Raw genomic sequence first — 13,349 nt, forward strand, 5'->3', positions numbered from 1 at the left:
TATCTAAGATTCACTAGATCATATAACGAGATAACTAGATAATGTGATTAATTCGGTACCTGTTGTATTGCTTTGGATACCTACACAACTATCCAAAGATATCATGTACCTATGTAAAAATGTTGCTATCTATAAAGCTTTTGATAAAGCCTAGAATCAGTTTTCATTACAAAAACTCTAAACGACGTTTAGCACCTCCGCACGCCAGGAATGAAATTCTGAAATTATATTCTAAAAAGTCGTATCGTGAGTCGGCTGTTAAATATACATAAATATATGTAGGCAGTTTTGGGTACTGGATTTAGATATTTATGGCCATATTTTCGAGCAGTGTCGTGAAAAAGATTTTTTTTAGTCTGACATGATGAAAGAACGTGACAAATGGCATCGGTTGTAACTATCCCTCCCATCGTGGATTTGCCTTTATGTTAGGCGCTATGGGAAAAAAATACTTTCTCTCCTTGTAATATTTAAAGATTTAAAGATTTTTATTGAACATAATTAACAAACATGTTTTAAAATAATTAGATCGTAAGCAGCTGCAGTAGTATGAACTGTGTCGCAGCTGTTTACGCCCACCTCGGGATTATGGAGCAGTTATGTTATGTTCTAAAATAATACATTTATAGGTTAGTACCTAAGTGTAATTTTGAACATTAAACTACCGTGGGTCATTATATTTACTATTAGTAAGTGTACTTAATTATTAAGACTATGTTAGAATAAGAGAATAAAAGCAGGATATCATTTGAAAGGCAGGTTCTTAATATAAACATAATTATGGTATAATTTATTTTGAGTAGTACTGTAGGAAATACGTTCATTAATAACCAGTAATAAATGTTTCAGTCTCATCATAAGTGAGGATTTGTAGAAAACTTGTTATTTTATTTTTGCATTCCCAGTACGATTGTTCATGAATGTCTAATAATTTGTTCAATTGATTGTACATTTTAGCAGAAAGGTATTCGTAGTGATGCCTTACAAGAGCAATACGAGAGCGTCCGAGTTTGCAGATGCGGCCAGCTCGTCGCTTAGTAGTTTTTCCAACAAAAGAAAGGTCGAGATGCCTGCGCAATGCGATTTTCAAAAGAAACAGTTGCCTAACAGTTAAGACATTAGCTATCTTAAAGAGTTCGCGAGTATTAAATCGAATTGGTTTGGAAAGCATAACTTTTAGAACAGCCCTTTGGGCTCTCTCCAGTCTTAGGAATCTAGTTTTCCTTGCCCCACCCCAGGCCGCTAAACAGTAGGTTGGGACAGACTGTGCCAGTGAGAAATAAACAGTCTTTAGAATTTGTTGGTCAGCAAAAGCTCTAAGGGTCTTAAAAACTTAAATTAATTTCCTAACCCGGCCGACAGCCGCCTCCACTTGGTCACCCCAAGTCATTAAGGAGTCCATTAAAATGTCGAGATATTTAACAGTAGAAGATTGCGTTAGTTCAGTGCAACAGCATGAGGCATCATCGGGGTTGCAACTGTGAGCATAAATAGACAGTGGAGAGGGGGGCAGAGAAGATGCTCTTGGGGCGAAAGTTATGAAAGTGGTTTTGTGAACATTAACCGTCAACAGATTCCTTGCTAACCAATTCATCACTGTTCTTAATGTATATATGGTTTATTTACGTAAATACAAATTTTCAGAGTACTCGGTCCCGTTTAGGTAGTACGTCCATCGTATTCTGTAACTTTATATTATTAGAAGCCTATTTAATGTACGCACGCATACGATTAAATAAATAAATTTGAAATTGAATTTGTTCCAATAATCAGCTAAAAATAAAATTGTTCTTACCCAATGTCTAGTTCTTTCCAGATAACATATTCCCAAAGATGTCCCATTACTGGCGCGTCCGCCCTGAAAGGTCCAACATTTAATATACCTTTTGAAAAAGTAATCGTACCAATAATTCGTAAATTATGCCATACCAAACTTTACTCTATAGTTAGTACTTTAAGCGTAATCATATTGTGACACTGTGGTAAGCTCATTTACGAAAATTATGGTCATACTTACCAAGTGTGTTCAGCATTGAAGCCGACCTAGAAAACAAAACATACAAATTCATATAAACGTATTTAAAATGCTAAAGTTATGGGAAGAAAAGGTAGGTCTCAACGTTTTGTGGACCGTATGCGACCCGACCGTGTAGTGGTGGAATAACAACAACATGTTTACTTATTCCTTTTTCTTCACCATATATGTTATGTTTGTAGGTACTCAGTTATATTATAGCCAGATAAGTTATAGCTGAGAGTCTACGAATGTTTATGATAATTTTCACTTCAGACCTATTATTTCTATGATTAAGCTAGCTCAGTACTAGTGAAAACTGGCAGATTTAACCTTTCTCAGAGTTTTTTGGCTATACATAATACGTTTTACGTTGCTTGAACATTCTTTAAACAATAAAAATCCGTACACAACGTTTTAGCTTAGTAATTGGCATTGATCACTTTTTTACAATGTGGTCTAATTCCAAAACCATTTCGAGGAATAGGTTTATTAAATCATTTTATAACATTTTAGTAAAATATTACTAAATGATCGTGAGTATATATTTGCAAAATAACGTTTGACCTTTGTTTGACCTTCATCGTAAATAAACGTTATGTAACTAAACCGCCTAAGCCTAACACTGACAGGTGATAGTGATAGATACGTTTTTTAAATAATTGTGACGGGCAAAGATAAACGTAGTTTTTAACGCCATGGAAACTATAGTAAGCTATAATTCCGGTAACTTATTAATAGTATAAAAAAAATTAAAACCCAACTAAATCAAAATCTTTCAAATAGGGCAGAAGTACCGTTTGTGGCCACTGTAACGTTTATGGCCATTTATTATTTAAATATACGTTTGAAATAAAATTATTACAAACTTTACTCTTTTCAGTATAAACTTTTGAAAACTCACTAAATATATTATTTTAATACTATAACTTTTTATATATGACTTCAAATGTCAACTGGCCAAAAACTGGCTTAAGGTGGTTCTGCCCTAGATGTCTTAAATTTGCCTATTTTATGAAAAATAAATAAAATAAACATTGTTTTTTTGGGACCAATGCCAATTGTTCTTTTAAAGTTATAAGGTAAGAACGAGGAAAGGGGTAGCGGTAGAAGGAACGTGCGAGGTCATTCAAATACGGGACGGTCTTAAAGTGATGTTCGAGAAAAGATTAGTGTGTTCTTGCACTTATGCACTTACAAAGCCGCTTGTGCTAAAGCAGAGATTGAAGGACTTGTCGAACCAGCGGTTGCAGCCGTTGCCATGGAGAAGCACGCGGCCGTAGTTGTCAAGTTTGGCCGGGTCGTTCTCGTCGTAACCAAACTCTACGTCGTCTGTAAAACATTTTATGAACCTTAGTTACAGGCTAAGGATGGTTTGTAATACTCGTAGTACTACATATGTATGTATATATAGGTGACGACCAGATGGCCTAGTTGTTAGAGAACCTGACTACAAAGCTTGAGGTCCCGGGTTCGATTCCCGTGTCGGGGCAGATATTTATATAAAAAATACGAGTGTTTGTTCTCGGGTCTTGGGTGTTTAATATGTATTTAAGTACGTATCTATATAATTATATTTATCCGTTGCTTAGTACCCATAACACAAGCTTTGCTAAGCTTACTTTGGGACTAGGTCAATTGGTGTGAATTGTCCCGTGATATTTATTTATTTATTATAGGTTCTATGCCTAAAAGGCATTTGAAGGTATTTGATGAAAGAAGCTTGCAATTGTAATTTTTTACTTTCATTTATTGAGAATACTATTCAACTATAATTGCGCGATAAATATACAACGTAGTCGTTTTCAAAACGCATCAGGATTATCTAACGCGGATTTGAAATAGCATATAAACAAATGAAAGTAGCAAGGCAACGGCGATGAAAGTGCACCTTTTAAAATAGTATTCTCTTAGGCTACGTACGCACTACGCGGTTAACCGCACGGTTTTAGCGCACTGTTCCTCGTCATAATGTACAGAATACTGTAATATAGAGAACAGAATATAGCGATACTGTACATTGCTTGTTGACCGGGCGTTCTTGTTGACCCGGGTCGGTAGGTATGTGACGAGTGGTACATTTTATAATGCATTCTAGCCTTCCGGTTTTCAATTCGTTTCTGTTCTACTTATTCCGGTAGGTCCGTGGCCGGCCTTGGGGAAAGTGTTATTTACGAACACCTCATATAAAATTTAAAAAACTAAAACTATTAAATAAAAGCAAGGACCTAGTAGTGTCTTTGGCCCTTGCCTTTTGAACGCCACAGTCGGCAACACACGACAGCTGAAAATCGTGCCATAAGCGCCACGTCGGCATTTCGCGGCGCATAAGGCACAATTTTCAGCCATTTTTTGGTCGTGTGTTGCTGATTGTGGCGTTCAAAAGGTTAAGACTCAACCTCAAAAAAAGTGTGATTTACGATCTCAAGCCGACTCTAGCAGTGCAAGTGGCAGTAACCGAGGCAGACGTTAAAGGCGGCGCGTTCGATGCAGTGAAGCGAGGTGCAGTCGTGGCCGCGGTTGAACATGGTCTGCCGGATGTGCGCCCAGCGGGAGCGCTGATGATGATGATGATGAGGACAGAACAGAATCGATATGTTCGTGGGTTAAGCCGACTTTAGCAGTGCAAGTAGCAGTTACCGAGGCAGACGTTAAAGGCGGCGCGTTCGATGCAGTGCAGCGAGGTGCGGTTGTGGCCGCGGTTGAACATGGTCTGCCGGATGTGCGCCCAGTGGGAGCGCTCGCCGGCGGTCAGGGCCGCGAGCCGGTCCTCCCCGGCCACGGGCAACGACTTGTCCTCCAGTATCTGCTCGATTTGACTGGAAACAGACAACATTAACGTTAATACCTACTACTTATACTTAACTATTGTTTTGTTTACCCGCGGCTTCGCACGCGTAAATTGAAATCACGCCATTTTACAAAATTCGCGTGGGAATTCCCGAAAATTACATCGTGGTTTTCATTGAATCGCAATCGCAATTAAAAACAAAAAAAAACCATGACTCTAATCCCTGCATTTTTAGTTCGAGATTTTATCCCTATCCCGAGATAAAAAGTAGCCTATAGATGTGTTATTACAGATGTCCAGCTATCTACATACTAAATTTCATCAAAATCCGTTCAGCCGTTTTATCGTGAAGGAGTGTCAAACATACACACATCCATACAAACTTTCGCATTTATAATATAAGTACAAGTAGGATTAGGGATTACGCATAGGGCGTATTTTTTAGTCGCAAACGAAACGCGTTTCGTGAACGCGCGCTGACGTGTGATTCCTTACAACACGGCCACAGAAGATTTTGTTATTTCTTTAACGGTAAGTATATATTCATGAAAAAACAAGAGTACTTTTATGTACCTTTGATTTTTAATACATGTACTTTTATGGTTTCGACGTTTCGACATAGTGGTCGTGATCGTGCCAGGTAGATGCTTTCTGGCACGACCACACCAGGGTGAAACACTGGGGTCAACTACAGTGGTCACAAATTATACAAACTATTTAAATGGACTCAAAATGTCCAATCACAAGCACATCAAGTGTGACAGCGGCACGAATTATTTAGTTAGCGCAAATAATTTGTTAAAATTTGGTAAACCTATTATATTACAAAATTTCGATAATTTATATACAGGATAGTACATTCCGTCAGACGAACACTGATATAAGATCAGTTCCTCAAGATGGTCCTGCTCTAAATGGTAAAGAAAAAGTAACCCGTAAAATGTATGATGTTAGGCTCTGTAACTAAACCAGAAAAGTATGTACTTTACTGTTAGTGCAGCATAATATGTAACTTTTATAAAACTAGTCAGCCGAAGCCGTGGTGGCCGGAAGCCGTGGTGGCCGAGTGGTTTGACCTATGGCCTCTCAAGCAGAAGATCGCGGGTTCAAACCACGGCTCATCGTTCATCCACCATTACCTCTCATATTTCGTTTTCTAAAATTTGTTTTACCGTACAACGGCAAAACCTAGTAGACACTAGCAAAACTGGACAGAGCAATTTTTTTTTGATTAGCCTATTTTTGTGTCCCACTGCTGGGCAAAGGCCTCTCCTCTCTTGCTCCACTCCTGCCTATCAAAGGCGAGCTCCCGCCATTCCACATTATAGGCATCTAAGTCGTCCCTCCATCTCCTCTTCGGTCTGCCTCTATTACGGTATCCGTCACTAGGGACCCATTCCGTAACAATTTTGGCCCAACGTTCTGGGTTCATTCGACAGACATGTCCAGCCCAGTCCCACTTCAACTTGGCCGTCTTTACGCCCACGTCAGCAATTCGAGTCTTTGAGTGCAGCTCAGTGTTTTTAATCCGGTCCGTTCTTCGGACACCAAGAATGCTACGCTCCATTGTCCGCTGACAAACCTTGAGTTTGGACTTTTGAGGTTCTGTAAGTGACCACGTTTGCGCGCCGTAGGTTAGGATGGGCAGGACACACATGTCGACGAGTTTACGCTTTAGCGATATTGGAAGGTTCCCTTTCATTAACGATTTCATAGACCAGAAGCTCTTCCAGGCGTGGACAGAGCCATATTTAAAAAAAAACTTTCTTTTGCTAAATATGTATAAAACGGTTCATGGTTATGGACTTTGAAAAAACATCATAAATTAAGGACCTTTACGCTGGTTTACTGCCAATAATTAATAATCTTAACTCTTGATTATCTTTTAAACAGTAATAGTTAGGCCACTACTAGTGTCTTAGGGCCCGTTGTTTAATCAGTAGTTAAACAAACTAATAGTTAAAATGTACGGCAAACATAACAATAGTTAACGCATTTCAAAGGAAATTTGACTATTATATTAGTATCTTTAACTACTGATCAAACAACGGGCCCTTTGAGAAATTAACTTCATTTGACCTGTAAATTGTCCCCTTAAAGTTAACGGAAATCAAGTTCAAATTTGTTTATTGCATGTCACATTACAGGCGTCAGGATGGAAAATTACAAAGTATGTATGTTTACGTGACGCCCTGATAGGGCACGGCTGTACAAGTAAACAGAGTGTGCTTATTTTAATTAGAATGTATTTAACATGCTTGGAAAAAAGAAACAAATAGGTATAATTTCACACTCATGTCATGACCCACATTTTAAGATTATAGCCACATATGAACTCTAAAAGCCATCCACCAGTCCTCTGCCACCGAACTCATTCGTTTTTGTCGTCAAAGAACTCATCCAGACTATAAAAATAACACGATATAGGTATATTCAATGTTCTGCCTAGTTATTTTTAAATTGACTACAGTTCTGTTTCTAAGCAACTTTAAACCCGTCCTTATAACAAAAAATGTGCGCATACTATAAAACTAATATTTCGCTTCCAACGCGAACCTCTCCTAATCGAGTGCGCGTTTATGTAATCCACACTGACCTTGGCACCGTGAAATGCGTCTAACTAATTCCGTTATTCTTATTGATAACCGCGACCGGCCTAGTTAGATACTCGCACATGAGATATGACCAATTCTTTTATTGATAGAGATCAATCTCTATAGTGACTTAGTGACATGGTACGGACTGCAAAGCAGTTCTATTTTCAGGATTTTCCAGAATTCCTGCGTGATAAATAATAAAAAGAACAGAAGGCTGAATGCAGCGCGCCCTACGCGTTTTAACTACGTAATACTCGTAGATGTAAAATATCATGAAAACCATAAGAAACGAAATATTTGCAATAAACTGACTTTTGTGACATTTGACCTTGAATATCTCAGACGCGGACACGATATCCTGTGAGGCTTTTGAGGCAAGTTTTAGAATGTCATGATGTTTATACGAGTTTCCAGATTATTATTTCTCATTTAGAGGTGAAACGCGAATGTATGCAGTGTATGGCTAGATTACGATAATATAAGGAATTTCGCAATCCAGATGAATCTCACAAGAATTAGGTCTATGGTGACTTCGTAGATGGTGACTGAATATACTGAAAACGAGTGAGATATAATAAAAAGACGGCTGATTAAGAACAGTTATAGATAGTGCCACGAGAGTTGAAGTGAATGATTACATACACAGCTATATGAAGTACCTACTGATTGCATAAAAGGAGAATAAATGAAATGAGTGAATGTCAAAATCCCGCTGTCATTACATGACATATTCTTGTGTGTGTGACCTCAACTCTGGTGGCACTACCAATAGCCACCGGAAGACGCTAGTAAGTAAAGGGAAAACTAATTAGTATCTATCCGCCTATTGGATTTTTAACCCCCACACAAAAAGAGGGGTGTTATAAGTTTGACGCCAATGTAGGTGTGGCATTTTAGCCTTCAAACGAATGGACCGATTTCAATCCGGTTGTTTACGTGAAAGCGAATTTTCACGTAGAATAAAAATCGGTTCAGCCATTTTTGCTACATTGAACTTTGAAATTACAATGTCAATGAGGGCTAAAAGACAGGCGAAATATCGCTAGATGGCGTTAGTATCGTGAGGTTTTTCTGAGGTTACGGTCTTGCTCGGCTCATTTAGTTATTAGCCAACGCGGTCCTTACATAGAAGCCCAAAAGCCGGGCTTGCCTTATAAACCGAACAACGTCCAAGCGAGAAAAAAAGTTCTAATAAAATCACTTTAATAATTTAGCGCGCTTTTTTTTACGTAAAATACTAAGAATTGCATAATAGCAATTGACCCCCGTTCCGGGTCGTACTTGGTCCAGCGGGTCTCGTTGGCCATACAACGGGGCAATGCCGCTGGGGTAATGGGTACGTTTGGGCCAAGTACGATGCGGACGGGTATGGAGTAGTTTTTGTTTTACTTTATTATATAATTTATTCTCTTTTTTTGTGAAATATATATATAAAATAAATAAATAATTGACTTGAAATATTTGAGCTATTTTCGATATAAAAATTTTTTAGAGTTCGCTCGTTTCTTTCGTATAATAATTAAAAACAAACGACACAATTAAGTAGTTATTTATTATTATTATTTTATATGCTCCCCTAGCTTTAGCTATTTTAGTTGGATTACTTTATTAAATTTGTAAGGTGGGGCAGTGGTGCGGAGCGACTTTCAGTTTGCAAGGACTGCACTATGCAATTTAGGAAGTCATTAACATTGCTATATTTATTACATACGTACTCTTGTGTGGAAATATTGGGTATTTTTACAAACTTTTTGTTAACTTGTCTGTTCGGATCAAATTTTGCTAATGATTTTTGACCCACTTTCAGTCATAGAACTGACTTTAAATTTGCCTACTTCCCAAGTAGGAAAATGTGGTCATGTAATTATCCTACCATCTAATTATAAGACTCAACGTCTTATAGGAATCTAAAAAACGTTTTGACTTCAACCACTGTTCTTACAACAGCATCTTACAAGACGATTTGAGCTACAAAAACTTTCAATCCTATGATAACTTAGTCTCGTAAACTTTTACAGGATAACTTTAGAAGACTCTTACTAGAGCATGGCCTTATAATACTTTTAATACTTTTTATCAGTCACTTTTTATCAGAGCATCTTATAATACTTTTTAGCATTGATGTACTATAAGAGTATTTAATGAAACCGGTTTACTCCTATTAAGGTCCTATTTATTTCCATTATAGGATACGTAATCTTATAAATTTGATAAAAAAATATTTTTAAAAAAATAGAACCGACTACAAAAAACCATGAAAATTATTTTCTACCAGTCTGAACATAAATATAAAAATAACGAAGTTTCATGAAGCGTGGCAAATTTTTATGGGGTAAAATTGGGTTATAGCTAAGTTTTTAAGATGTAAATGAAACGTTGGCTGACTTGAAACCTCTTTAGTCCGAAATGGCGTACCTACAAACTTTTTAAAACTAAAGGGTTAATTCCCTTCGGGAGAAAAACTATACGTAACTTCCATAGTTCCCGCGGGAACAATTGAGGCCATTGTCCTTTAGTTTACAGGCATGGAATAACATCGTTGACGAGCAAGTGTGATGAAAGACAATGAAACTATTGTCAGATAGTCATAAAAGAGATTCAGAAGCTAAGATTGAACGCTTATTTTCATGTTTTTGTTTCTTGTGTTAATGAAACAATTTATATTCTTTGTTTTTATTTTATTTAGAGATGGACATCCGCTTTTCTCATATAGGATAGGATATAAGACCGAATGAATATTCATTCACTGCGTATTAATCATTGTATTCATGTATTCACATATTTACATGGCAACATGGGTAATATTCACTGACCCATCACGTAAGTGACAGATCATCACCATCATCATGTCAGCCGTAGGACGTCTATCGACTCACTAGCACTTTGACGTCACTGTTGGACATAGGCCTCCCCCATAGACCTCCTGTTGCTTTGGTTGGAAGTTGCCCGCATCCACCTTGAACCCGCTGCTTTAACCAGGTCATCCGTCCATCTAATTGGTGGACGTGGTATGGTTGGTGGAAGGATACTTTACGTTTATATGTAGTACTCACACTTGTATCTCGGCAGGTTTGAGCAGCCGGCCGCGGGAGTAGATGATAACCTTGAAGTAGCGGCCTTTGTGGTAGACGGTGATGTGGCTGGAGTCTTGGTAGTGAACGATCTTGTCTGTCTCCACGCCGGGCACCCGCACCGTATTGAACAGACGTTCGTACTGCCAGGAGCACAGCGGCACCATGTTTTGCAGCATTATCTAAATAAGTGAAATTGTTAGAGACTATATTAATGGCCACTAGCTGGAAAAATAAAGGATGTCTTTATATTCTTCGGAAATATTTCTGATTATTGGGCTAGTTTGACTAAAACCCTGATGAGGTTTTTCATAGGAATTTTTGACTCAAATTGTAGTCACACTTTTGATGGGGCACTTTGAACATCGATTAATGTACGGATTTGTTTTAACCACAATTAATAAGTTCCGAAAAACATTTACATACAATGGTTTTTACTCAAACTCGGCTAAGGAGTGGGACTCTCTGCCAAGGTCAGTTTTTCCGGAACGCTATAATCTGGACATCTTTAAGGTCAAAGTGAACAGATACCTTCTAGGCAAACGTTTACCATCTTAGGCCTCATTTTCTCCTTCCATCAAGCGAGATTAAGGCCAAACGTAAGCCTATTTTTTATAAAAAAATAAAACAAACCTTTGCTGAAATATTCCGGAAGAATTAAGACACCTTGTTTATATGACGATTTATTGTTTAGCTCAATTCAAAATATATAACATGAACTGCCAAGCTTTACGCAGGTTTAACAACTAAATCTAGATTAAATTTTTCAGCAAGTGACCATAAGCGAGTTAAAGTTAACGGGTAACGTTAAGTACCTACATGGCGAACTATGACGTCACGTCACTTTTCCTAGGCTGTTTAACGAAATTGCTGCTTTATTAAACTTATCACTTGGAATTGGCGGCATTTTTACTACTCGCCGGCACCGGCTTTTATTCACTCAACGTAAGGACGGACATGATATTAATTTTTGATACTCTTTTAAATAGCCATAAACAATCCATGAAAATTCTTTGAAGATATCGAACCTTACGTGGAGCCAAAATTAATGGCGGTGGCTGTACAGTACAGCCAATGTTTAGTGGTTTATGTGTACTTCCCTAAACCTAATCTATTTCAAATTACAAGTAAGAAGGTTTGCTTTTTACCCATCCTTACATTAAAACTGAAAGAGGGGCTATAACACAAGATTTTAACATAGCTTTAATATAGCCCATGCAAAAGGAAAAGCGACGTAATGAGCATACGTTAGGGCGGAGTTAATAAACAAGTCCATTTTCTTAAACGCTATAAACCTGTTAGGAGATCAGACACTCTTAAAGAAAACGACGAAGCTTATTTTTTGCTTCGAGATCTGTCAATTTCCTTTTCTTAATTTGTATTGTGTTTGTTTTTGTATTGTCTAGTATTTCATGAGCGTTAGTTAGTTATTATACAATAGTAATGATTTTTAACAGCGACTTATTTTATGTAGTTGTACCTGGACGAACGAGCTTTCCTCAAGATTATTTTTTTCTAAAACTCGAAAAGTCTTTAAAAATAACCCAGAGGTAACATCAAGCTAGACCCGATTGATCGCCCCCAAAAACCTTACATCGAAATAAGCCATTATGAAGTAAATGCTGACACATTTCACCACTATGAAGTTTCTGAATATTGCCAATGTGAACCATGGGAAAAACTATACTTACTATTCCGTCACACGCAACAAGTGAAGTCTATCATTTTTCTTATGATTTACAAGGTCAATATTCAGAAACTTCATAGCTCTGCAATGTGTTAGGATTTACTTTATAACAACGATTCACTTCATTTTGTAATAATCAAAGATTCTCAGACATGATACAGCTGGTATTAAATTAAAAACCACATTTTTTTTATATTAAGGGGCTGTTTCACCATCCATTGATTAGTGTTAACTGTCGGTTAAGTGTGATGCCGTCTCTATTTGTTTTGTTCGAATAGACGGAGACGGCATCACATTTAACCATCAGTTAAAACTAATCAATGGATGGTGAAACAGCCCCTAATTGTACAACAATTTGACTTTTGGTACCTTTAGGGGCTGTTTCACCATCGATTGATTAGTGTTAACTGACGGTTAAATGTGATGCCGTCTCCGTCTATTCGAAGAAGACAAATAGAGTCGGCATCACATTTAACCGTCAGTTAACACTAATCAATGGATGGTGAAACAGCCCCTTAATATAATTAATATAATTTAATAAAATAGTGAGACATTTTTTTATTCGACTGGATGGCAAACGAGCAAGTGGGTCTCCTGATGGTAAGAGATCATCACCGCCCATAAACATCTGCAACACCAGGGGTATTGCAGATGCGTTGCCAACCTAGAGGCCTAAGATGGGATACCTCAAGTGCCAGTAATTTCACCGGCTGTCTTACTCTCCACGCCGAAACACAACAGTGCAAGCACTGCTGCTTCACGGCAGGATTAGCGAGCAAGATGGTGGTAGCAATCCGGGCGGACCTTGCACAAGGTCCTACCACCTGCAAAACTCATACCTAAGTTGGATGATCTGGCGTAACAGCAGTGCCTTGAAACCTTTCTTTTCCATTTATACTTTGTAATTCTAACGGTGATTGAGCAAAATAACTCACTGGTTCCAACTCCTGCCTGTCGATGAGTCTTCGGAATTGCAGGCAAAGGTGAATGATCACGCTAGCGCGCGCCGCCTGTATACTGGTTGGCTTCATGAGAATTGCATCGGTCCCGTAAAAATTGGAGTTGACCATCAAAGGCGACCTCCCTCTAAGATAAACGTATTCTTCCCACCAATCTGACACATAATTCGACGACCACCTGTGAATTTATTGCAGACTGCATTATATTGCGTGCTTACCAAAATTTCCGC

General features: G+C 38.0%; 1 protein-coding gene across 3 annotated transcripts in view; it reads right to left on the reverse strand.

Moving 5' to 3' along the window:
- Nucleotides 1-13,349, reverse strand: part of whd (carnitine O-palmitoyltransferase whd) — a 40,985-nt gene that overhangs the window by 18,812 nt on the left and 8,824 nt on the right. For all 3 annotated transcript variants that reach the window (XM_074095947.1, XM_074095940.1, XM_074095953.1), the window contains 6 exons: nt 13,096-13,297; nt 10,456-10,655; nt 4,655-4,833; nt 3,213-3,346; nt 2,018-2,043; nt 1,796-1,858 (listed from right to left, as the gene is read on the reverse strand). In XM_074095947.1, coding sequence (XP_073952048.1) covers nt 1,796-1,858; nt 2,018-2,043; nt 3,213-3,346; nt 4,655-4,833; nt 10,456-10,655; nt 13,096-13,297 — 804 coding nt within the window. The remainder of the gene's footprint in view (nt 1-1,795; nt 1,859-2,017; nt 2,044-3,212; nt 3,347-4,654; nt 4,834-10,455; nt 10,656-13,095; nt 13,298-13,349) is intronic.

The sequence above is a fragment of the Choristoneura fumiferana genome, chromosome Z, assembly GCF_025370935.1.
Source record: "Choristoneura fumiferana chromosome Z, NRCan_CFum_1, whole genome shotgun sequence".
Lineage (NCBI taxonomy): Eukaryota > Metazoa > Arthropoda > Insecta > Lepidoptera > Tortricidae > Choristoneura > Choristoneura fumiferana.